The 27,115-nt window shown below is 45.6% G+C and overlaps 1 protein-coding gene across 1 annotated transcript in view; it reads left to right on the top strand.

Moving 5' to 3' along the window:
- The window catches only part of LOC130474894 (sodium- and chloride-dependent GABA transporter 1-like), a 48,053-nt gene extending 21,205 nt beyond the window's left edge, over positions 1-26,848 (top strand). The window contains exons 8-14 of the mRNA XM_056846588.1: positions 1,210-1,334; positions 5,138-5,250; positions 11,126-11,257; positions 14,671-14,773; positions 15,793-15,893; positions 16,920-17,087; positions 26,744-26,848. Coding sequence (XP_056702566.1) covers positions 1,210-1,334; positions 5,138-5,250; positions 11,126-11,257; positions 14,671-14,773; positions 15,793-15,893; positions 16,920-17,087; positions 26,744-26,848 — 847 coding nt within the window. The remainder of the gene's footprint in view (positions 1-1,209; positions 1,335-5,137; positions 5,251-11,125; positions 11,258-14,670; positions 14,774-15,792; positions 15,894-16,919; positions 17,088-26,743) is intronic.
- The last annotated feature ends 267 nt before the right edge of the window (positions 26,849-27,115 follow it).

The following is a 27,115-nucleotide window of genomic DNA, read 5'->3' as shown; positions in this document are numbered from 1 at the left end:
GCATGGCCTTTCTTATGTTCTTTAAGATCTTCAGACTTCTTAGGCCATGGCTCAGTGGTAGAGTATCTGCTTGGCATGCAGAAGGTCTCAGGTTCAATCCCAGCATCTCCAGCTGAAAGGATCAGGCAGTAGGTGATGGGAAAGACCTCCACCGGAGACCCTAGAGAGCCGCTGCCAGTCTGAATGGACTGGTGAGATCGGGATACACCACGCCGCCTTCCCTCCCAATGTAAGTGGGGGCTTTTGTGACACCAGGGGCTTGCCAATTGCAATGGCTTCTGATCTTTTGATCCTAAGCCAGTTAAGGATTTGCTGGTCCTAAGGAGCAAACTAAGCAATAGGACAGGAAGCCAGTACAGACCACTTTAGCACAGTGATCCTCTGCGTTTGGCATTAGCTGAAGTCTGTGAATCATTTCTAAGGGTCACCAGCATAATGCAATAATTCAATGTGCGTGGAACAGGGCACAGCAGCTATGTGACTGGTTGCAATATTTACAGGACAGTATATTTGACTGAAAAAGAGTGATAAAATGAGCATGAAGTTGGAACCTCTTTTCTTCAAGGAAGGGCTAAAGTAAACCTTTTTGTTTTAGAAAAAGCTGAGCATGATGGAGGCTTAGAAGATAATGTATGGTGTGGAGAAAGGGGATTTTGACTCGTATTTCCTCTCTTTCCGAGTTCTAGTATAATGAGGACGGATCTCTGATTTGCAGTAGGTTCAGGACAAGCTCTACCTACACTCCCCTAATAATTATCTTAGGGAATTCGCTGCCAGAACATGAGATGAGGGCAATAGCTTAGATGGCTTTACAGGAGAGGAGACAAATTCATGTCCATCAATGGCTATTAGCCACAGAAGTCAGGTTACTAGATGCAGCTTACAGGGTAGTGCTTAATTCTGTCCTTACTTTTGGGATTCCCAACATTATTCATGGTTGTAAATAAAGATGCTAGACATGATGGTTCTTGGGTCTGATCCAGTAGGGTTCCTTTTATGTTGAGAAATAATTGCAGAAAAGCAGGCATACATGTTTTACAGGACACATGCATATGCACCTGATTATTACTGGTACTGGTACCATTGCTTATCTTAGCATTTCTGGAATAGATACTTTTCATCTCTATCATATGGACTGTTCTGAATGGTTGGTGGGATGGGAAGTGTGGGGTTTTTCTTCCTTTGCTACTCTCTATTTCTCTTTTCCAGGGACTCCATCATTGTTTGCGGCATAAATTCCACCACAAGCATATTTGCGGGCTTTGTTATTTTTTCCATTGTGGGATTCATGGCTCACCTCACCAAGAAGTCAATATCTGAGTTGGCATCCTCAGGTAAGCAGACGCTACCTTTGAAATGTCCAGCTGTAGGGCAAATGCAGCCATGGATTTGCTTTTTCCAATCCTAACATTGTGCACCAAGAATAGCCAGATTCTGCGACCTGTATGAGTTCAATAGAAATTCCTCATGGTGGTCACGGGAACTTTGAGTCAGAAGTATGATGAGAGTTCTGTTCCTCCCAATTGCCCAATTCTGATCATGACTGCAGCACATGGATAACTTCATCCTTTCCCTAGCACCATTTTTACTACTTGAAATGACTCCTGGGAGCAGCAGTGTGTGTAAACAAGATCTTGGGTAGGGTTGCAAGGTCCCTACTTACCTTGGGTGGGAGCTTCTTATAAGCGGGGATGGGTGGAGGGATTTCTGCATGCTCCTGATTCCACTGATCTCTATCAGCTGGAGATCAGTTGTAATAGCAGGATATCTCCAGCTAGTACCTGGAGGTTGGCAACCCTACCCATTCCCCATAGAACAACATTGTAAACTTTACCATGCACTTCTATGGAGGAGCGGGGACCCCATAAAATCGGATCCCCTGCCCCAATCTTCACCAAACTTCGGGGTTCATGCAAGGAGAGTCCCTGGAAGCTACCCTGAAAATGTGGTGGCTCTATCTCCAAAAATGCTCCCACAGGAGGTTCGGGGAAAAAATCCCCATAGACTATAATGGACCTGAAATTTTAAGTAAACCCGAAAATAAAGCCGAAATACCCCTTTACTGAATGTGCATTCAGCTTATTCCAGGTTTACCAAAAAAAAAATCGGGTCCAATAAACCTGAACTCAAAATTTACCAAAAATCTTTTTGCACAACCCTACTTCCAGGTATAACCCAGAAGTGACAAGGGGTAGTTCTAGGAATCATTAGAAACTCTGTGAGAAAACCACAGAGCTTCAGGCAATTCCTAGAGCTATCCACTGTCACTTCTGGGTATAACCATCACATGTCAATGTCACACGTCCCCCCAAGTCCCTGCCCCCCAACGTTCCTGCTGGTTGCTTGGCAACTCGACATACTACCTGATCATTTTAACTGGAGCTGCTGGGGATTGAAATTGAACCTCCTGAATGCCCACCAGATGCTCTATCACTCAGCCACAACAATTTGAAATGAAGAAAATGGTACAGGGGGGACACTTAATCCTCTCCAGCACTTACTTAGCAATAAAAAAATCTGTTCATGGATCTTCCAGCATCCTTTCTTGGTTGACGCAAGAATCTGAACATCCCAGGACGGATTTGATGAGTGGGTGGGGGATCGTAGGCCTGTAGGTAGCCTAGATAACGAAAATATTTCTGTATTAGGATTTCTATCTCTAGGGCTCAGGCATTAGTTGAACATAAATAAATAAAACTCAATAGAAAATACTTGCTTTCAGATCAGAAGGAGATAGTAAATATGTAACAGAAATCTTGTCTGACAACCCAAAGAGTCTTGTGGAATTTAAACCATTCAGTGTACGCAAGGGATTTCATAAGATTTGCATTAGGCACAATACTAAAACATCCTTATTCGTTCTTTATTGAAAATGCTTGTTGTGCCAATAAAACCGATTGGAAATTATATTGAAAGCTAGCGTTGAAAAAAAAAATCATTTTGTGCCTTCCTTCCCTCCATCTTCTCACAAAAGGGCACACATTCTTTTCTTCAAGCTCCATTATGTATGAAAGGAAACAGAAGTACTTTCCCCTTCCCCCAAGCTCCCTTTCCAGCTGCATATTTTTCATACCTTTCCCCTCATTCCTCTTCAATGCAGGAGCATTCAGTGGCAAATGTCAGCTGCTACAGTCAACTGGAAGAGCAAAGTGCTGGGGTGTTGGGAGGGGGAGACTAGCAGGGCCGGTCACCCGGGGGTGGGGGGGTCTGGGCTAATCACATCATTTACTTTCATATGGTAGTTGGGTGCAGGGTTGCCAGGTCCCTCTTCACCACCGGCGGGAGGTTTTTGAGGCAGAGCCTGAGGAGGGCAGGGTTTGGAGAGGGGATGGACTTCAATGCCATAGAGTCCAATTGCCAAAGCAGCCGTTTTTCTCCAGGGGAACTGATCTCTATCGGAGATCAGTTGTAATAGCAGGAGATCTCCATCTAGTACCTGGAGGTTGGCAACCCTAGTTGGACGTTGTGTGAGAAGTAGGGTTGCCAATGCTGGCTTGGGAAATTCCTGGGGATTGGGGGTGGGTGGAGCCTGGAGAGGGCAGGGTTTGGAAGGGGAGGGACCTCAGCAGGGTACAATGTCATAGAGTCCACCTTCCAAAACAGCCACTTTCTCCAGGGGGGACTGACCTCTGTAGTCTAGAGATGAGTCACAATTCCAGGAGTTCTCCAGGGCCCACCTGGAGGCTGGCAACCCTAAGGGGCAGAGAAAACTTTTTAATTCCAAGAGTGAGGGGATAGGCTGTGGAAGGGGGAAGTCCCTGTACACAAGTTTGTATTATTTAATTTTTGTCTTTGATAAAGGTTTTATCTGAGTTATCACCCTTGCTGATTCATTACTCCCCAACCTTACTCTTTTGTTGGTATCATGGGTTGTTCACGTTATTAACTACTGTTATGATTTTTAAAAATAAGTTCTCTTTTTTAAAGTTGCTTTGGAAAGGTTACTCATGGAAGGCAGGGTGGAAATGTTAAATGGATGCCATTAAAAGAGAGGCTGGAATTTCCAAAAGCAGATCTTGTTTTCCGCTCATTTGTTGAAAGGCGTAGGGAAAACCATTCGACCTTTTATGCATGGCTGTTTCCTCATGGTCACCCCCCACCCACCCACACACACACACACACACACTGCTTCAGGACTTTGCTTTGATTATGCATGCCAGCGTGGTGTAGTGGTTAAGAGTGGTGGTTTGGAGTGGTGGAGTCTGATCTGGAGAACCGGGTTTGATTCCCCACTCCTCCACATGAGCGGCGGAGGCTAATCTGGTGAACTGGATTTGTTTCCCCACTCTTACACTCAAAGAAAGAGCCCTGTGGCACAGAGTGTTCAGCTGCAGTACTGCTGTCAAAAGCTCTGCTCACGACCTGAGTTCGATCCCAACGGAAGTTGGTTTCAGGTAGCCGACTCAAGGTTGACTCAGCCTTCCGAGGTCGGTAAAATGAGTACCCAGCTTGTTGGGGGTAAAGGGAAGATGACTGGGGAAGGCACTGGCAAACCACCCTGTAAAACAAAACTCTGCCTAGTAAACGTCGGGATGTGACGTCACCCCATGGGTCAGGAATGACCCGGTGCTTGCACAGGGGACCTTTATCTTTACCTTTACCTTACACACAAAGCCAGCTGGCTGACCTTGGGCTAGTCACACTCTCTCAGCCTCACCTACCTCACAGGGTGTCTGTTGTGGGGAAGGGAAGGTGATTGTAAGCCAGTTTGAGTCTCCCTTAAGTGGTAGAGAAAGTCGGCATATAAAAACCAACCCTTCTTCTTCTTTTTCGACCGTCAGAGGTTGCCCTGCTCTCCATATGTTTTGCCTGTGTTTTCTGGATGCTGGCTGAAACGGCGTCCAGAAAACAGGGACAAAATGTGCGGAACTGCACAGAGAAAGGGAGGCGACCTCCGATGATCAGAAAAGGCATGCATAATCAAAGCAAAGCCCCAAAGTAGTCGGTGTGTGTGTGTGTATGACCGGTAGGGAAACAGCCTTGCATTAAAGGCCTTTGTGTGCCCCATTTAAAATTCTACCTGTCCCTAGCTCAACACCTTTGTTTGCAAATTGTACCTAAACCTGTTATGTCTGCAATTCCAAAGCAAGTTACCAGGTAAAGCAATAACCATTCCATTAATTTTGAACGACTGCAGGTCCGGGATTGGCCTTCCTCGCCTACCCACAGGTTGTCACTCAGCTGCCCATGTCTCCTCTCTGGTCCATTCTGTTCTTCTCTATGTTAGTGATGCTTGGACTTGACAGCCAGGTAAGATGTTTGTATAGCAACCTCTGAGAGAGTGACCAGAGGCAAGAACCAAAGATATGCATCTTTGTTTTTAATTCTCCTCTGGATAGAAGTTCTGTCACAATAGATTGCATTCAGTTCTTCCCTCATGTATAATAATCCTTTCATGCTTATTTTGGAAGACTAGGTATCTGGCGCCCTGACCTGTATAGCCCAGGCTAGCCTGTTCTAGTCGCATCTCGGAAACTAAGCAGGGTTGGCCCTAGACAATATATGGATGGGAGGCCACCAAGGAATCCCTGGTTGCTACCCAGAGACAGGCAATGGCAAACCACCTCTGGAACATCTGTTGCCTTGAAAACCCTATGGAGTCACTATAAGTTGACTGTGACTGGACGGCAAAAAACATGCTCATCTCATGTTTAGCCTGAAGACGAGAAGACTGAGAGGTGATATGATAACCATCTTCAAGTACTTGAAGGGCTGTCACATAGAGGATGGTGCCAAGTTGTTTTCTATTGCCTCAGAAGGTCGGAACAGAACCAACGGGTTGAAATTAAATCAAAAGAGTTTCCGTCTAGACATTAGGGAGAACTTTCTAACAGTTAGAGCGGTTCCTCAGTGGAATAGGCTTCCTCGGGAGGTGGTAAGCGCTCCTTCCCTGGAGGTTTTTAAGCAGAGGCTAGATGGCCATTGTCAGCAATGCTGATTCTGTGACCTTAGGTAGATGATGAGAAGGAGGGCACCTTGGCCATCTTCTGGGCATGGAGTAGGGGTCACTGAGGTGAGTGTGTGGGGGAGGTAGCTGTGAATTTCCTGCATTGTGCAGGGGGTTGGACTAGATGTGCCTGGTGGTCCCTTCCAACTCTATGATTCTATTATTCCCAGGGCTCATTCTGGCCTACAGTGATTTCATGTCTACTCCTCAGCATTATTTTTATCTCAAAAACCTTTATTATGAAGCTTTGCCACTTTCTCTCTTCTGTCCTCTATTATGATGAGCTACAGAGCGTTGTCCTTAATATGCACATCAAGCATTTGCTTCCATTTGACTGCATTTTTGCTCATCCACTAGACTGGGGTACAAAAGGAGAGAATGGCTGAAGACTCTCTTCTTTTTGTTTGTCGGTTGGATTTTAACCAGCTCTCAACCTTCGTAAAATGCTGTGAGTCCCATTTGAAAAATAAAAATACCCTTCCATTTAAAAAGAAAAAAATTAAAACCATAAAACAAATCGGCCCAGAAGAAGAGATACGGGTGGATGGAGAAAAGAATAGATTAAAAACCAGAATTTAAAAAATGCTGAGCTTGGAAACTAAAGCAAAACACTCAGAAACAAAATCTGTACAAAACTTTCCTGTATATGGAAGAAAATGTTTAAAGTCTGGAAATACAGTGGTTGGGGAAGGACAGGTTGAGGAGAAGAGGGGGAGATGGAGTGTTGGGTTATGTCTATGTATGTCCGTGCCATCAAGTTGCAACTGACTTAAGGGGACCTCAGCAAGGGGCTTTCAACACAGGTGAGAAGCAGAGGTGGTTTGAACACATGAACACATGAAGCTGCCTTACCCTTGGTCCATCAAGGTCAGTATTGTCTACACTGACTGGCAGCAGCTCTCCAGGGTCTCAGGCTGAGGTCTTTCACATCACCTACTGCCTGGTTCTTTCAACTGGAGATGCTGGGGATCTTCTGCATGCCAAGCAGATGCTCTACCTCTGATCCATGGCCCCTCCCCAATGGTTTGCCATTGCCTTCCTCTGCAGAGTCCCTTTTGGTGGTCTTCCATCCAAGTACCGACCCTACTTAGATTCCGAAATCTGATGAGATCAGGCTGTGTGTGTGTGTGTGTGTGTGTGTTAAGTTCCGTCAACTTTCTTTAACAGCCCTGCTCAGGCCTTGAAAATTGAGGGCGATGGCTTCCTTTGTAGAGTCTCACATTCCATGTTCCTATTATATGCATTGAACAGCTTTGGACTTTCCTTTTGCATCCATTCACGTCAACCAATGAACATCCTTTTGGCTTTAGTCCAGTTGTGTAGTTAAGAATAGTGCTACTCATACTTGTCCTCTGCTCTTCCCCAGTAGCTGATTGAGTGCCATTCGACCTGGGGTTCCCATCTCCCACCACTATATCTTTTGTCATTTTTTATTGTCTCATTATAGAGTGTTTAAGGTAGGGTTCATCAGAAGTGGTTTACCATTGCCTTCTTCTACGTAGTACTAACCAGGGTTATCTTTAGGGGCACTGCCAGTTTCTACCAAAAATTCTCTGCCAGTGTCACCTTCCACTACTTCTGCTGCCCAGCAGCTAACCTTCGAGGATTCCTCCGCCCCCATCACCACTGGATCTGCCGGTTCTTTTCTGCAGATGTGGCCATTGATCCCTGAAGTGGGTGGATGCATCTTCATCTGGTGTCTCAGCTATGACCATTCTGCCTTGAGTGACTCTGCTAGGAGTTTAGTCTCTTGATAGAGTCTAGACCCCGAATGGTATTGCTCCCAGCTTCTCTGACACACACACAAACCCCCTCACCACGTTAAGGTGTGCATCCAAAAGGCAATATGAGACCATTCCACATAAATAATAAATCCCAGCATTGTGTTATACCCATTCCCTTTTCTGGCCCCTCAACCAAGGGGACCCTGCTAACCTTGCTTACCTATCAAGTCTTAAAAATGCTGCTGATGAATACCAATGAAGCATCCCTCAACCCAAATTTGGTTTTGGATGAGGAGGCTAACTTAACATGTTTCAAAAGGATCTGGGTAGGTGAAGGAGGAGGGGTCGTGACACAAAGATGGATGTCTATACATCAAATTCAGAGGAACGAAAGCACCATTCCTTTTGAAATCTGGCACCTGAAGCTATTGCTGTTGTACATGGTAGAGTACATTTTGTCATTCAGGTGGTTCCCCCCAGGTTCAGTCTTTAGCATCTCCTGCAAAAAGGATGTCTGGTGGTAGAAGGTGCTGTGGAACATTTTTCTTTTCCTGAAACCCTGGAGAGCTGCTGCCAGTCAGTACAGACAATACAGAGGTAGATGGATGAATGATTGGTATAAAGCAGTCACTTTTTGAGAAGACTGGCCTCATGTATGGAGTTTTGCAAGGGAGAAAGGCAGCTAATAAATGTTTTAAATAAAACAAATAAAATATAGTATGTTAATAAAGAAACCATAAAAATTATAATGGTGCAAACCGCAGCTCAGAGCTGCAGTAGAATCACGTGATACAGCTGTTCCTGTATTATACTGTGTGTAGGCCACATTTTATTGCTCTTGTAGAGAGGGGAGAAAAGAAGAAGAGTTGTTTTTTATGTGCTGCTGACTTCCTCTAGCACTTAAGGAAAAATCAAACCAGCTTACAATCACCTTCCCTTCCCCTCCCCACAACAAGACACCCTGTGAGGTAGGTGAGGCTGAGAGAGCTCAAAGAGAACTGTGACTAGCCCAAGGTCACCCAACTAACTTCATGTGTAGAAGTAAGGAAACCAAACCAGTTCACCAGATTAGCATCTGCCGCTCATGTGGAGGAGTGGGGAATCAAACCCCGTTCTCCAGATTAGAATCCACCACTCCAAACCACCGCTCTTAACCGCTAGACCACACACTGGCTCTCTCCTTGCATAGAGACAATTAGCACATCAGGCCTAAAACCCTTCTACCAGACATGCTATATTTCTATGCACAGAGGATTTTTTTTCTGTAGAAAAAAGGATTTCACAATGCAGTTTATTACCTGAAGTTTGAATTATAATCCAGAAAAAGCTGCACTATAAGCTTTTGCTGCACAGGTAGATCAGCTCATACTGAATCAATGAAAAAATCCTCTTCGCGTATTGCAACCAAGCTCTTAAAACAGAAAGTCCATTTTTTATTGATATTCATTTCTTGCATTGTCTTGGATACCGATAATTTATTGCTTCAAAGGAGATGCCGTTGTGGTTGACGTTTGCCTGGTTTTTAGTTCAGAGAAGCTTTTAAAAAATGGCAAAACGCTAACTCAACTCCTTCATTGTTCATTATTACTTTTATACCTCCTAAACAGCTTTTAAAAAGCGGTTCGTTTTACACAATTTACCCGCATCACTTTTTCTCAAGGTGGCAGCCAGATACTTTTAAACTGACGGCTCTCTCTACTCTATCAGACACTTCTAAAATTAATTACTTTTAGTGTTGCTTCTTAATAAACTTGCGCACAGAAGTGCCCCAAAGGGCCGTGGTGTTCAAGCAAGCTTTGAAGAGCAACATCTGAGAGCTGTCTGTAGTCTCCTCATCAAGCATCCGGTATTACATATGTCATGAAGTCTTACAAAGGAAGCCTTTTGGGCTAAGAATTTGGTGTTGTTCTCCTGACAAATAGCTCACAAATCAAACCGTGGCTGGGGTGGGGAGGGGGGGAATGACAACGACAAGAAGCAGTGCAAAATGTATTAGTTAAATGAACAAATAGTTAAAATAGATGCCGTGTAGATTATATGGGCGGACTGGCAATTTAACTCATAGGGAAATTGCCTGGTGGGCCTGTGCCCTAGAGGGTGGTGATGGCCAGTGGCAAGTGCCCTAGAGGGTTGCTGATGGCCAGTGGCAAGTGCCTTAGAGGGTTGCTGATGGCCAGTGGCAAGTGTTGTAGAGGGTTGCTGATGGCCAGTGGCAAGTGCCTTAGAGGGTTGCTGATGGCCAGAGGAAAACCCTGGCATCTCTGCCAGCACCTTAGATCTCCTTGGCTCAAAGAGTTCAGCAGCAGTGGTCATCAGCAACAGCTCATCAAATGTCCCCTCCTGTACTGCCACCAGGTAATGGGAGCAAGCAATGGGTCAGTTAATGCCTATGGTAGGTACTGCTGAACTGAGAGCCAAACTAGACCTGACAGTGTCTCCAAGTCCACCATGGGGACACCTCCACCATTTGGAGGAAGAAATTTTCTCTGTTTACAAATGCCATGCGGGCCCGATCCTGATCAGGACAGTGGTGGGTAGAATAATAGAATCATAGAGTTGGAAGGGACCACCAGGATCATCTAGTCCAACCCCCCGCACAATGCAGCAAATTCACAACTACCTCCCCCCACACCCCCAGTGACCCCTACGCCATGCTCAGAAGACGGCCAAGATGCCCTCCCTCTCATCATCTGCTTAAGGTCATAGAATCAGCATTGCTGACAGATGGCCATCTAGCCTCTGCTTAAAAACCTCCAGGGAAAGAGAGCTTACCACCTCCCGAGGAAGCTTAGAAAGCTGTGCCATAAGCAATAAAATGGATTTCAATAGGGAGAAGTATAAAGTACTTCACCTAGGCAGAAACAACATAAGGCACAGGTACAAGATGGGAGATAGTTGGTCCAACCTTCCGGGGCAACAGAAAACAACTCGGCACCCTCCTCCATATGACAGCCCTTCAAGTACTTGAAGATTATTATCATATCACCTCTCAGTCTTCTCATCTTCAGGCTAAACATACCTTGCAAACTTGTTTTTGCATATGTTAAGAACATAAGAAAAGCCCTGCTGGATCAGACCAAGGCCCATCAAGTCCAGCAGTCTGTTCACACAGTGGCCAACCAGGTGCCTCTAGGAAGACCACAAACAAGACGACTGCAGCAGACCATTGTGTTGTTTGTTAATTCAGCAGAATCCATGTCTAGTTAGTGGCATTTCTCCCATATCACTTAAAAAAGAGAAATTGGGGGGAGGGTGTAATTGAGCATTGAATGAATAAATTTTACTCTTTGGTATGATGATGACAGTAGCACCAGATGTTCCTTAGGCAAACAAGATGCTATACTGGAAAAACAGTGGATGCAAAGGGTGATATGAAAATTTCCAGGGGTGTGTGGTTAAAAAAAGGATAAAAGTGTAGATGGGGAAGAAGCTAACGATCCGTTTCCTCCTGCAGTTTTGCACCGTAGAAGGCCTCATAACAGCCCTGATGGATGAGTTTCCACATTTGCTCCGAGCAAGGAAGAAAATCTTTATTGCTGTGGTTTGTTTTATCTCCTACCTCATTGGATTGTCCAACATCACCCAGGTAAACCCAAACTATGCATGTCCTTTCTCCGCCAGGTTGCTGCAGCAATATCCAAATATTCAATATCCAAAACCTATTATTATTATTAGATACACCACAAACCCTGATCCAAAAAGCTTACAATCTGAAGTGGTGGGCAACAGGGGAAAAAAGCAGATGGAGGGAAGGGAAAGAGAAGAATATAAAGGAATGTCTGTAGGCAACAGCAATTGCCTGTCCTTGTAATTTGGTTACGGTTGGAAAGGAGAATTAAAGGTTTAAGCTAAAGGCTGGAGGAAAAGATGGGTAAAAAGCTTTTTATTGGTATCTTTCTGTCCATCTCAGCATATATAATCGTAGTACAGAAAACCCTGGAGGTTCCCATACGAGACATCACATTTTTAAGGAGTTCTGCTGCTTGCTATTGCCTATCTATACATTTGGTCTTCCCATCACATCTTACTAAATGACCATAAACTGCTCTCTGTTTTCTGAATCTCAGTGGCCCAAGTTATCCCAATTCAGTACACATCTTCCACTAGTCTTCTATGGTCATGGACTGGAGATACACATCATCTAGTCAGAACTTTTTGTAGACTACCAACAGCCTTAAGGGGTCATTGGGGTACCTTATTCACTTCACCTAGTGACTGTGAATCATTGGGGTACCTTATTCACTTCACCTACTGGGGAACCTTATTCACTTCACCTAGTGACTGTGAATCATTTCACTCACAATGATTTTCTACATGTCTGTGCACCACACGTCTGTGTATGACACGTGCAGGCATCTGTTTTGGCACATAAAAATGTGTTAGGAATCTACAGCCAATAATGCTTCCCACCATATGTGCATGTGGCAAACAAACAATGTGCACTCCGATTACCATCTGCAGAGCTCCAGAATAAAAAATACAGTTGTGGGACCATAAGAAAAATGACATTTATGTATTTAAACATTTGAACCCTGCCTTTCCTTGTGGTACAAGGCGGCTTGCAATAATGGCTAAAAAAAATTCCAGAATAAAATATCAAACCACAAATCTCTCCCACCCTCCTTAAGATGCCTATCATTCGAACCCCCTCAAAAACCCCAGCAAACCAGCAGGCCTATCAGCGCCTCCTGAAGATCTCCAAGGAGCAGCCCCCCACCTCTTCAGGAAGACCACCCCACAGAAGGGAAGCCACGATGGGAAAGGCCCAGGCTCTGGTCGATGCCACATGGGCCAATCTAAGTGGTGGGACAGCCAACAGATGGGAAGAAGAAGAAGAAGAAGAAGAAGAAGAAGAAGTTGGTTTTTATATGCCGACTTTCTCTACCACTTAAAGGAGACTCAAACCAGCTTACAATCACCTCCCCTCCCCCTCCCCACAACAGACACCCTGTGAGGTAGGTGGGGCTGAGAGAGTTGTGACTAGCCCAAGGACACCCAGCTGGCTTCATGTGTAGGAGTGGAGAAACAAACCCGGTTCACAAGATTAGACTCTGCCGCTCATGTGGAGGAGTGGGGGAATCAAACCCGGTTCTCCAAATCAGAATCCACTGCTCTTAACCACTATGCCACGCTGACCTGTTGTATGTGTTGGCAGTGGCACATCACCAGTGCTTGATAAGAATATACTATCCTTGAATTGTATGAAATCAAAAAATGTCTTTTGAAGTAATGGTGTGTCTCTTCTTTTCCACAAGTGTTTCTGAAATAAATAACAGATGTTTTTCTGAAAAGAAGAACTGATGGTAAACCAGGTTCCATTTCAGAGGACATGGGGCGGGGGGGTGAACTGTTTTGGTAATTTTGCTGCACGTTACATTGGCTCTGCATTGTTGTTGTTTTAATTTTATGGATGCTTATGTCTGGTGTCCTTGCAACTTCATGCAGTGTTAGCCATCTTGAGTGTGAGAAAATAAGGCAGATTATAAGTAGCCTGGATAAATAGGGTTGCCAGCCTCCAGGGACTGTGTCAAAAACAATTACAGCTAGAGCTGCCAATGTCGTTACAACAGAGAAAATTGCAGCCACAATGTCTATTAATTTATACACAATATGAAAATGGTACACAAAGCAAAAAAAAAAATAGTAACCAAACACAACTTCAATTTGTATCAAAACTCACTGAGTTGTATTTTTCACATATAACTCAGTTTACAAGTGGTATATTCCACAACATTATCAATGTGTAAATAACAAGTAACTTGTTGTCACACCAAAACATACAGAGAGTGTGAAAACAACATACAATATAACAAGCCCATCATAAATACATTAAACAGCAGGGTAACTTAAAGTGGCAAACAAGGTGGGTTATAAATAGCCTGGATAAACTGGGTTGCCAACCTCCAGGTACTAGCTGGAGATCTCCTGCTGTTACAACTGATCTCCAGCCGATTGAGATCAGTTCACTTGGAGAAAATGGGTGTTTTGCCAATTGGACTCTATGGCATTGAAGTCCCTCCCCTCTCCAAACCCCGCCCTCCTCAGGCTCCGCCCCAAAACCTCCCACAAATGGTGAGGAGGGACCTGGCAATGCTATGGATAAATACATAAGCATCGTGTGTGGTCTTCTCATGGGAGAGTGTACTTACAATGGGTGGGGTCCGGACTAAATTTTCTAGTGGCAGAATGGAGCTTTCCTGCCTCTCCCCTCCCACTGCAGCCTACTGATCTCCCCAAAATGAGGGAAGGGTCTGGGGTCTGCAGCAGGAAGGGGGAATTGGTGGAAATTACCAGTGGAGCCTGGACCTAACCCAATGCATAGAGAGTTTTCCTGAATGCAAAATTGTCTCCGTAAAGGAACATCTATAGCTATTTTGGATGCAGTTGAAACACAGGCCTTTGCTAATTAGAGAGAGGATATATGTGGAGACCAAGAAATGCTTTTTAGGCTTGGATAACCAAATGCAACAAGTATCAATTCCTACCACAAGCTATAGAAGAAAGCCCCACAGTGAAGACAACGGAGAAAAGAAAAACTGAAGTCTGCCTGCAGTCTTCCACGTACTTATGTTGCTTAAATCCCAGTCACTTTTATGGGATTTCATCAGCTGAACTATGCACAGGATTTTGGCCTGAACCACAACCAATCTGACCTCCTTTTTCCCAGCCCCCCACCCACGGATGTCTATTATGAATTCACAGTGAGATCAGTCATGGCAATCAAACGGAAACCTTATCAGCAAGAGGTCTCTTACAGAATTCTCTGCACCCTCCCCAAACTGCCGTTCCAAGGTCCTTTGAGGGAAGCCAGAGCAATTAAACCAGCATAAAATGGACATAATTTCATAGCGCAGATATGCCTGCTGTCAACCTGCTTATGAGACGATATTTCAGAGCTCTTCTCTGCTCTGTGCCGAGCTCTCTTTTAATGGGATTTTCTATCTTCATTTGCCTCGATGCTCTCTAACTGCATTAAGGCCTTGCCTTCTGTCCCCTCAGGGTGGCATCTATGTTTTCAAGCTGTTCGATTATTACTCTGCCAGCGGCATGTGTCTCCTCTTCCTGGTCTTTTTTGAGACTATCTCCATTTCCTGGTGTTATGGTACGTACAAATGATCTGCGGTCCATTTTTTGTAAACATTCAGTATTGGCTGGATTGGATTCCCACGGGCACTTAGGGATAGTCCATCATGGCTCGTGCTAAAGTGAACCAAACCCCAAAGTGGTCAAGATTTGCTTCCTGGCCTACAAAAATTGATGGTCTGGGACTTGAGAATGGCTTTGCCAGACCTCTCCGGTGTCCAGCTAGGGCTGCCAACCTCCAGGTACTCTCAGAATTGCCACAAAGGCAATACCAACAAGTACGTGTTGCTATTAATAACCAACAAGCTGAAGAAGCCAGCAACGAAATGTGTATATTGGTATTGCCTTTGTGGCACTTCTGTATATATCCGGTTTGGATGGACATTGATAGCCTTATTGTGTTGGATAGTCCTTTGGGACATTTTTGTACCATACTTGTTGCTTTTTTGAGTTTGTATATAGTAATACAGAATTACTGACAGTGTATGAACTGAATTGAATATTGGAAGTTGAGTTGGTGTATTGTTTATATGTTTAATTTATAGGGATTTTTAGAGATATATAAATTACTCATATTGCAATCTGGAGTCTTCGTGCTATTTCTTGATATAGTATACTACACTGCAGCATTGGTTTATCTCTTTGTGATTTAACCTCCAGGTACTAGCTGGTGATCTCCTGCTATTACAACTGATAGAGATCAGTTCACCTGGAGAAACTGGCTGCTTTGGCAATTGGACTCTATGGCATTGAAGTCCCTCCCCTCCCTAAACCCCGCCCTCCTTAGGCTCTGCCCCAAAAACCTCCCACTGTTGGTGAAGAGGGACCTGGCCGCCCTATGTCCAACCCAGAACCTTCTTGCTGGATCATACTAGTGAATCAGTAGCCTTTTGTAGATTGTTTTTTCTTGATACATCCTCTCTCCCTTAATATCTTAATGCTTTAGTAACTATTTCTGGCCTGGGCTGGGTCTGGGGAAGAAAGGACAGATAGGAGTGGGAAAATGGTGTCTGGACTAATGCATACTTATCATTTCAGGTGTGAACAAATTTTATAACAACATTGAAGAGATGGTTGGTTATAAACCCTGCCGTTGGTGGAAGATCTGCTGGGTCTTCTTCACTCCTCTTGTCTGCCTGGTAAGAAGTTAAGGATGAAGTAATTATTAGAATTGCTTTGAAGATGCAAACAAAAGGTCTATTGGGTTCAGTAGTTTATTTCCAAGACTTGCTGCCCAGATTCCCCTGGCAAGTGGAACATGACAGAGACAGCCAATCACTTTTTACCTGCCCTAAGCCTGGTCTTGGTCAGGGAGGTCAGGCTAGAAATTTAAATAATAAATAAATAAATATCTCCTCAGCATCGAGTGAGAGCCCCGTGGCGCAGAGTGGTAAGCTGCAGTACTGCAGTCTAAAGCTCTGGTCACAACCTGAGTTCGATCCCAGCGGAAGTCAGTTTCAGGTAGCCGGCTCAAGGTTGACTCAGCCTTCCATCCTTCCGAGGTTGGCAAAATGAGTACCCAGCTTGCTGTGTGTAAAGCATAGACGACTGGGGAAGGCAATGGCAAACCACCCCATAAACATAGTCTGCCTAGTAAACGTCGGGATGTGACGTCACCCCATGGGTCAGGAATGACGCGGTGCTTGCACAGGGGACTACCTTTACCTTTACCAGCATTGAATAGATACTGCCTCCAAATATGGAAGTTCCATTCAGAGCCACCAAGGTGGGGTGGGACTAGGGCTACAAAAGTTTGGGGGCCCAAATCTCCCAGGTTATCCATGGAGTCGGGCAAAGTGCTGCAGAGAGACAGTAGCAATATGCCTGTTCTAATCAAGGATCTTGTTTGTGCTCTTTCTGAATGGGGTGCTGGTTGGAATATTTGCCTTGAGGCCCATTGCGAGCAGCCTCCTTGGCAGCCCTGATCTCATTTTTGGGTGTTGTGTCTAGTTACCACTGAAACCTATGAACTTGTCTGATCAACTGAATGAGTTATGATTGAAGGAAAATAGGTGTTTAGAGTAGAAAAGTATGGGCGGCTGGGTTAAGAGCAGTGGAGAAGTCATATTGAGAGATTCTAGAAGAAAGGTTAGTCTCTCTAAATAAATCTGCTTTTTGTACATGTGTGTGCTGTGCTGGTGTTATACCTTTCCATCTCTCTCTAGGGGGTTTTCTTCTTCAATGTGGTTCAAATGACTCCTCTGAAAATGGGGAAATATGTCTATCCTGGATGGGGTCAAGGCATTGGCTGGCTCATGTCCCTCTCTTCCATGGTATTGATTCCAGGATATATGTTGTACTTTTTCTTTACTGCAAAGGGAACGATCAAACAGGTAAGAGCATCTCAACAATTCCTTTTTGTCATAGCACAGGTGTGAAAAACAATCACATCACCCAGACGGTGACTACAATGCCAAGAGTAGAAACACATGATCAGCAGATGTAAGAGATGTACTAGGACTGGATCATTTCAGAATGCACTATGGGGGATTTTCAAATTGAAGATAATGTTATGCACTCCCCACTTATCCAAGTGTTCTTTGCCCACTAACCCCCTGCCCCCGCAGTAGTCTCTTGTGACCACAAGGTAGTTGACTTCCAAGGTCAAGAGGTCCACATGGACCAATGTCCATACAGGTTGGGGTGCTGCTCTGTCCCTTGTCCATCAGTAGAGCTGTGCTTGTGGAAGGAAGAGGGTGTCAGGTCACTTCCTTCCTCTGCCTTAGTGCATCCCACCCAACCCATATTATTCAACGATGGCCACATGACTCCATGAATCAATTTCTCTGGCATTGGAAGGGACTGCTGGGGAGACTGGGGAATGTGGCAAAGATCTGGACTGCTTATGTTGACAGACCGTTGGATCAAACCCAATGTGAATTTTATCTCTGTTGACTCTTTTCATATCCTCAGAACTATTCCTGAAGTTCTTTTCTGACTTTGACAGCGCTTCTGCATTTTCCAATCACAATTACTTCCTATTTTGTAGATTTAATGGCTGGGGGGAATTATTTAGGCTATGAATGTCTGACCTGTGGAATACTAGTTACAAATGTCTGCAACTCAATGGGCAACAATATATGTTTACAGGGATGTCCAAAGTCTGACCATCTGAGAGCCCTAGAGTACAGAATACCAGATGGTAGCACAGAACCCAAAGTAATCCTTAACTGAAGGACATTGGCAAAGTATGTTCATGCTGTGAATTCTGTGCTTCTAACATTATAATGTGCAACTGTGATATTTAATATACTGGATGCAGATTTCCTCATTCTGAAATCCAGCTTGTGTCCTTTTCATTTTCTCTGAAAGCCAAGTGTCTAGTCCTTAATATTTTGAAATCCCAGCAGCCAGTTTGGGGCTGTATGGGACTTCTAGCGGTCAGTGGACTGCAGTCTTCTGCACAGCTTTTCAATTCTCCCTTTAGAAAATAAATCAGACCAAACAAGTTAATGTGTGCATGCATTTGCTTAATTTCCACTGAACGTGCCATCAATTCACAGCCAACTCATGGCAACCACATCCATGGGACGTTCAGGTAAGAGACAAGCAGAGATGGTTTGCGATTGCCTTCTTCCACATAGCAACCCCAGTCTTCGTTGAGGGTTTACCATCCAAGTACTGACCATGGTTGACCCTGCTCAGCTCCCAAGATATGACAAACCCGGGCAATGCTGGGCTATTTGGGCTGCTAATTTGCACTACCTCTCAGCTAGTAGCATTTGGCTTTCTTGGCTCAGAATCTGGGTTTTAAAAGGAGCAAGGATATATGTTGGACTATATTCTATGGCAGTGGTTCTCAAACCTTTTGGGCCACCGCCCCCTTGGTTCCACAAACTCAACCCCAATGCCCCCTACCTTATCCAACAACACAGTTGAAGGGGCCCACCTTTAGTACCCCCCTGCTGCCTCCTTGCCTCTTAGTGCCTCCCTAGGTGATCCCACTGCTCCCTAGGGGATGATAGTGCCCACTTTGGGAACCACTGTTCTATGGTTTCACAGCAAGCCACCCTGCTGCCTTTGTCTGCACCCAGCCAGGAGGTCTGCAACAAATGCAAATGCACAGAGGCACCCTTCTACTTCTACCATAGAGAGCTGCTTCCTATAGTGGAGATGTGGAGCAACTGTTTCTGTCGGCCTGTGACAATAGCTCCTGATCCTGTACTGGTCCTGCCTGTCTGTGGCCTTTTATGCAGGGGCGTTTCCCCGCAGTCACCCCTATCGACTGCTTCAGGGCTTCCTTTTGATTACGCATGCCTTTTCCGCCTGTCAGAGGTCACCTCACTCGCCCCCCACGTTTTGCCCACGTTTTCCATATTCTGGCTAAAACAGCATCTGGAAAACACAGGCAAATCGTGCTGGTGGGGGGGAGTGAGGTGACCTCTGATGGGCAAAAAAGGCATGCATAATCAAAAGGAAGCCCCGAAGTAGTCGGTGGGGGGTGACCGCGGGGAAATGTCCCTGCATAAAAGGTCTCTACCAAGGATTTTTCCTCCCCCATTCCACGGGTTTGTAAAAGATGTGGAACTCTGATTAAGAGCAGCAATCACCCAGAAATGTGTTTTGTGCAGAAGCCCCCTTAGAGGCAGGGCTTTGTTCTCAGAAATAAAAAAAAAAGATAAAACCCCAACCACCCCCTGTTTTCCATCATACCTACAGGGTGCATCTATTCATAATTAAATGGAATGATTCATAATTAAATGGAATAATTCCAATGCTAATTTGACTTTAAGATCTCAGGTGACCTTTCAGTGTTTGGAGACGGCAGGGTGCCTGGAATGCCAAGGTTTTGTTTGTTCCCTTATCTCTCACTTTGAAGCTCACTGAAGACAGTGTCTCCCTTCCCCCAGCAAATTTGTAAATGGGCTCCTTGCCTCTCATGCAGACCTCTCCAATAATTATTGCTAAAATCTAATTTCCAGTGTCCAGAGGCACTCTTCAGAAATTTTGGATACCGTCACATCATCCTCTACCTCCTGCAGGGAAATAAATTAATATGGCACGGCTTAACTATGATCTACTTACCCCCGGCTGAGACAAATTCAAAACATCAACATGTACATTCCCCCAAAGTCTCTGTCTTCAGTCCATATGTGGTGAATGAGGGGAGGGGGAGGTGATGGAGAGCATTGTTCTGTGCTTTATAAACACCTGCTAGGGTTGCCAATTCCGGGGTAGGAGATATCTGGAGATTTTGGAGTGGAGCCTGGTGGAAAGGACCGGCAGGTTATAAAATGCCCTGGAGATCACACTCCAAAGCAGTCATTCTTCCCAGTGGAAGTAAGATCAGTTATAATTCCTGGAGGTCTCCAAGCCCCACCTGGAGGTTGGCAACCTTAATGCCTGCTCCTGTGCTAATCACTCCCAAGATACTCTCTGTGTCTGCTGGTTTGCCCTTAACTGAGGAACTGTCGCCTTTATGTACTTGAATGACAAGTTTAGACTGTTCCAGAGGGGTAGTCGTGTTAATATGTTTTGGCAAAACAAAACAGAAGTCCAAAGGCATTTTAAAGACTAATGACATTTATTCTGGTGTGAGTTTTTGTGAGCCAGACCTCACTTCTTAAGATACAATGGGAAGAAAGAATATCATTTAAATGGTGGCTTGCAGGCTTAGGCTCTTCTCACTAGGTAGGGTTGCCCACTCAGGGTTGGAGATTTTGGGGGTGGAGCCTGAGGAGGGCAGGGTTTGGAGAGGAGAGGGTCTTCGATGCCATAGAGTCCAATTGCCAAAGCAGCCATTTTCTCCAGGGGCACTGATCTCTGTCACCTGGAGATCAGTTGCAATAGCGAAAGATCTACAGCCACCACCTGGAGGTTGGAAACCCTATCACTAGGTGGGGGTGCGACATTACCATGTAGGGACAGACCCTCCCCAACCAATGTGGGAGGGGTACCATGATGTTGCTAGTCGCCCCCCAAGCTTCATGTGAACATGGCAGGCTGCTAAAATTAGGCAAGGGGAATGAACCTGCAACCTTCTGCATGAAAAGAAGATACCCTACCACTGAGCCCTAACCCTATGCTCACAGTCTCAGGGTGAGCGGCAAAATTACCCTTTTAAGACCAGCCTAAATAAATACTTTGCAATTACACTGAAAATCTCTTAAACCTATCTAATGTGTTTGGTTTAAGTGTGATAAGTGTCCCACAGTGGGAAACGCCGGTGGGCTTTAACAAAGAAGGGAGAAAACCAGAAGCAATGTTGCCGGGAACTTTAGCAAGGGGAGATTTTAACGTGGAATTGGGGTGAGGGGTGTTAAAGCATCTTTGTTACAGCCAAAGCTGAGAGTAGAAACATTGGAGTGGGGGGGAGGTAACCCTTGAGAGAAGAGAAGTATTGATAGGTCTGTCTGATGGCTCAGTTTGATTGTGGAAGTTTGTTAACTATGGTTGCGTCCACACAGGGACTTTCCTGCTGGTTTGGGAAGCATTCACCCAACATCATGCTAATTCGTGTTGTGGGCAGTGCTATTGCCACATGGCAATGTTTAGCCTGAAGAAGAGAAGACTGAGAGGGGATATGATAACCATATTCAAGTACTTGAAGGACTGTCATATAGAGGATGGTGCCGAGTTGTTTTCTGTTGCCCAAGAAGGTCGGACCAGAACCAACAGGTTGAAATTAAATTTAAAAAGTTTCCATCTGGACATTAGGAAGAATTTTCTAACCGTTAGAGTAGTTCCTCAGTGGAACATGCTTCCTCAGGAGGTGGTAAGCTCTCCTTCCCTGGAGGTTTTTAAGCAGAGGCTAGATGGCCATCTGTTAGTGATGCTGATTCTGTGACCTTGGGCAGATGATGAGAGGGAGGGCATCTTGGCCATCTTCTGGGCATGGAGTAGGGGTCACTGGGGGTGTATGGGGGAGGTAGTTGTGAGTTTCCTGCATTGTGCAGGGGGTTGGACAAGATGACCCTGGTGGTCCCTTCCAACTCTGTGATTCTATGGGTTCCTATCTGGTGAGACGGTCCTTCAGTCATGTGAGCTCTAAGATCAAGGTCTTTAAAGTTTAGCATCAGCATTTTTACATTGGACCCAATAATGGTCAAAGAGACCCTCACCCTTCAAGTGAATGGAGCTTCCAAACAGAATATTTTTTGGCACTCCTGAACACGTCCTGTGGAACAGAGTAGGAACAGCAGTGCATCACCACTATCCAGTTGTGGCCTAAAGTTAGTGAACTTTCTCTCTTTTAATAGCAGTTCTGTCTCTTTTGCATAATTTGGTCCACATCGGAGCAAAGATTCCCCCCCCCCCCCGCAGGGCTGAGGCTAGCTGGTGAGGTCAGCCTGCCTCTGCGTTTGAATACGATCTTATGTGAGGACAATAAATAAGTATGTCTAGAAGAAAGATAGGGAAAGGGCTGGGGTTAATCAGGCTTGTGGCCTTTCTAGCAGACTGCCTGGATAATGAAATAAATCTGCTTGATCCTAACACAGATAGGCTTGAATAAAAATCCCCTAGAGATGCAGCAGAATTTTGCAAGCTTGCTACCTCAATTCAAAATTCATGCTTTCGGAAAGAAGAACACCAGCCAGCCGAAAGGCAGCTGGGTAATTTTAAAACATTAATTTTGCTTTTAGGTTCAAGAAAAGATAGAACAGAAAGGCACACCTTTTTTTCAAGATCTGGAAATGCAATTATTTCTATGGTTTATTATTTCATAACTTGCTTTCATCATTGTACCTGAGGTGGGTCTTATTCTCATACTCCAGGGTTGCCAACCTCGAGTTACTATAACCAAGAAAAAAAGGGGGGGATCAGAAGATACTAAAAATGTCAGCTGGGTCATTTATGCATGGTCGCTTTAACCTCCTTAATTCCCCGTTTCAGCCAGGATCAAAGTAACCCGGGTTGGGGGAAACTGTATGCATTGGCTGGAATGATCAGGGTCGAAACTGTGTGCTAATGGAGGCATGAATACAGAAAAGCAGTCTTCCAAGTTCAAATCAAGTCCCACCTTTTTAAATGCTGCTCTGTAATTGGCTGACTTCGCAGTACTCACCTTGAGAGAAGATTTCCTTCCCCCCAAACCCAACTGCTGCATAAAAAAGATTTTAAGAACAAAAAATAAAAAATGGAGCAATCTGAAAGAAGGGGGGGGGGGAGAGAAATACAAGCCTCATTTTTAAAAAGCCTTTCTTTTGCTCAGAAAGAGCTCCGAGGAAGCAGGAAGCAGTTGAATCCCTGCCTCTTTACACACTGCTTCCTGATTGGCTGTGAGAGAAGCCAATCTTCTGTGCTTCCCCTGTTTGGCTATCTGCATGCTGCCTTGAAGGGTTTGGAAAAGGGTGGGGCGAAGCTCAACCCGAGAACAGAGTAAGCACTCTCTGTGGCTCTGTAACGATCCAGGATGAATAGTTTAATTCGGGCCAGAAGAGGAATGGGAAAAGCCAGGTTCGTTTTGCGTTGAAACAGCGTTGAGCTTCCAAGGAATGAGGTAACGTGCATACTGAAAAATTTGATCCTGGCTGAAACAGGGAATAAAGGAGGGTAAAGCAACCATGCATAAATGACCCTAGACACACTTTAGTCATAGGGTTCCCAGGTCCCTCTTCGCCATCGATGGGAGATTTTGGGGGCAGAGCCTGGAGAGGGCAGGGTTTGGGGAGGGGAGGGACTTCAATGCCATTCAGTATAAATTCAAATTGTTGGTTCAACAGGTAGTGTTCACCAGGTAGTGTTCCAACAGGAAGACCAAATAAATATAGGGTCTCTTGGCTCCTGGATCTTGAGAGCCAGCGTAGTATAATGGTTAAGGTGTCAGACTGGGATCTGGGAAACCCAGGTTCGAATCCCCACTCGTGCCATGGAAATTTGCTGGGTGACCTTGGGCCAATCACAAACTCTCAGCCTCAACCCTGGCGAGTAATTGGATGGGAGACCTGCATGGAATTCTAAGGGTGTGACATAGAGGCAGGCAATGGCAAACCACCTCTGAACGTCTCTTGCCTTGAAAACCCTTCAGGGTCACCATAAGTCAGCTGTGACATGGCGGCAAAACACACACACACACACACACACACACTTGGTTCACTCATTACCCTCTCCTTGCAAGGATGCCAGCCTACTGCTGATTTCATCCACCTACAGTCACAAGTCCAAGTAATGAGAAAAAATCCTTGTTTGCAGAAAACTAGAGGAAAAGGCCTCAATGCAATTCAGCATTTTCATTCTCCAGCAAGGCTAACGGGATAAGTTCTAAAGTTAAAATGAAATTAGTACCCATACTCACTTGTAAATGTGTAGGTGATGAAAAACAGGTAAGCAATAAACCCAAGAGTGACTTTAGCTACAGAGTTTATACTTCACAGTGGGTAGCCGTGTTAGTCTGTCTGCAGTAGTAGAAAAGAGCAAGAGTCCGGTAGCACCTTAAAGACTAACAAAAATATTTTCTGGCAGGGTATGAATTTATATTGTCATTAGTAGTGAAGGTTAAAGGGTTTGTAGAAGCAAAGCCGCTCAGGTCTGTTCAGTTTGGCCTTTTAAGCGTGGCTGTTTCCCTCGCAATCACACCTCTGACGACTTTGGGTCTTTTGATTATGCATGCCATTTCCGACCGCCAGAGGTCGCCTTGCCCTCCCCCTGCGTTTCCCCACGTTATGCCCGCATTAGATTTTGAGGTGACCATTCCAAATGGAATTCTATACCAATAGCAGTACCTTTCTCTTGCTTCAGTGGTTAGAGAGCCAGTTTGGTATAGTGGTTAATTTTGGTATAGTGGTTAAGAGTGTCGGACTAGTACAGTGATGGCGAACCTTTTAGAGACCGAGTGCCCAAACTGCAACCAAAAACCCACTTATTTATCGCCGAGTGCCAATGCGGCAATTTAACCTGAATACCACCCCCAGAGGGGGCCCAGAGGGAGAGGCTAGGGTTGCCAAGTTCCTCTTTGCCATGAGTGGGAGGTTTTTGCGCCTGAGGAGGGCGGGGTTTGGGGAAGGACTTCAGTGCCATAGAGTCCAATTGCCAAAGTGGCAATTTTTTCCAGGGGAACTGATCTCTATTGGTTGGAGATCACTTGTAATAGGAGGAGATCTCCAGCTAGTACCTGGAGATTGGCAACTAGTTCCTTAGTGTTTTCTCTCTACATATCAAGACAAATGGAAAGGTGTTTGGAGGATGGCTTGTGGGCACTTCAAAGGTGGAATAGGACTGCACGCCCCTCCGCCCGCACAGACCCAGAGGGCGCCGGAGAAGCCGCTGGAGGGAAAGAAGGAAGGAAGGAAAGAAGGGAAGGGAGAAGGAAAGGGAAGGGAGGGAGGGAGAGAAAGAAAGAAAAAGAGAGAGAAAGGGAGAAGGAAATGGAGCAAGGGAGAGAAAGAAAAGTAGGGAAAGAAAAGGACAGAGGGAGACAGAAAAAGAAAGAGGCCATTTATGTATGGGAGGTTTTGCCTTGGATTTGCCACTCGGTGGGGCGTGGCGGCGGCAGGCTAGTGAGAGGCGAGCAGGGTAGGGCAGAGGACGCCTCCTTCGCACCCACCGGCCAGCCACGCCCCTCCACCCGCACAGGCCCAGAGGGCGCCGGAGAAGCCGCCGGCCATGCCGAGTGTGGGCGCTCGGCTTCTGTTCCCCGCTCTCCCACCCACCTGGCCGGCCACGCACGCTCCAGTGGCGGCAATGGCGGCAGCTTCTGTGGGAGAGTCCGGCGGCCACCGCCAATGATGTTGGAGATTCCCCACCCCTGGGCTACAGCCTCCCCCATCCGGGGCAGGGCAGAGCCGGAAAGGCCAGCGGCTTGGAGGAACCGCGCGTGCCGGCAGAGAGGGCTACGAGTGCCGGAAGTGGCACCCGTGCCATAGGTTCGCCAACACGGGACTAGTACTTGGAAGACCCAGGTTCAAATCCCCACTTGTGCTGTGGAAGCTTGATAACTGTGCTGGGTGACCATGGGCCGGTCACACTCTCTCAGCCTAACCCACTTCACAGGATTGTTGTAAGGATAAAATGGAGGAGAGAAGAATGATGTAAAGCTGCTTTGGGTTCCTGTTGGGGAAAGAAATGGGGTATAAATTAAAAAAAAATGTTTTTCAGTATTCTAATACCTAGGGCACTCTAAAGCAGAATTTTTGATCATGAGCTCCATAGATTCATGAGAATCCCACTGGACAGCAAAACAGGAGCTGGTGGCATGCTCAACAGAGGAGTTCAATCGTGGTGAGCTAGGGTAGTAGTGGTTAGAGTGTTGGACTATGGTCTGGAAGACCCAGGTTCGAATCCCCATTCTGCCATGAAAGCTTTCTGGGTGTCCTAGCGCCAGAAACCCCATCAGTCCTATGTACCACACAGGATTGACGTGAGGATAAAATGGAGGAGGGGAGAACAATACACACCACTTTGAGCTCCTTAGAGGAATGGCAGGATAAAAATCATACCAGTGGGACATTTAACACAGAGGAGGACACAGTTTCAGGAGAGGGGCTGTGGCCCAGTAGTAGAGCATCTGCTTGGCATACAGAAGGTCCCAGGTTCAATTCCTCACCATCTCCAGTTAACAGGATCAGGCAGTAGGTGGTGTGAAAGACCACTGCCTGAGACCCTGGGGAGCTACTTCCAGTCTGAGTAGACAGTACTGATCTTGAGAGACCCCAGGATGTGGTGATGGCTGCCAACTTGGAAGGCTTTAAGAGGGGCATGGACATGCTCATGGAGGAGAGGGCTATTCATAGCTACTAGTCAAAAGGGATGGTAGTCATGATGCATACCTGTTCTTTCCAGGATCAGAGGAGCATGTCTAATATATTAGGTTCTGTGGAACACAGGCAGGATCGTGCTGCTACAGTTGTCTTGTTTGTGGACTTCCTAGAGGCACCTGGTTGTCCACTGTGTGAACAGACTGCTGGACTCGATGGGACTTGGTCTGATCCAGCATGGCCTTTCTTATGTTATTATGTCAAGGGTTTGGCTCAGTAGAAGGCAGCTTCATGTGTTTGTTGTCTCTGAAGCAGTTCCTATCTTTCTGATTACCTTTTGTTTATTCTTTGGCCAGCGCTTTCAGCTAATGATCCAGCCTACGCAAGATGGGAATGTTCAGCGGAATGGACTGCAAGCAAAGGCTTCCCTAAACGGAAGCTTCTCTGAGGCCGTTGTGTAGGGAAAGAAGGAAAAGAAAAGCTCTTTGTCTGGTCTGCAGCGGCCCGTGCCACATTCCAGACTTGTGCATGGGAGTTTGTTTCATTTCTTTCACTTTCGTGATTAATCCCAAAAGGGGCTGTTTCATTGCTGTTCGGTTTTGTTATGCTATTATTGTTTTGTGTTCATCCTTTTATTGTGTTATTATTTCCCCTTGGTTTCAACGGAAGACAACCCACCACATTCTGGGTCTATTTTATAACTTCATGGTTTTCTATCCAAAGTGGAC

The sequence above is a fragment of the Euleptes europaea genome, chromosome 3 (assembly GCF_029931775.1).
Source record: "Euleptes europaea isolate rEulEur1 chromosome 3, rEulEur1.hap1, whole genome shotgun sequence".
Taxonomy (NCBI): domain Eukaryota; kingdom Metazoa; phylum Chordata; class Lepidosauria; order Squamata; family Sphaerodactylidae; genus Euleptes; species Euleptes europaea.
Note: the sequence above shows the minus strand (reverse complement) of the source record. Positions and strands in the feature narration are given on the sequence as shown.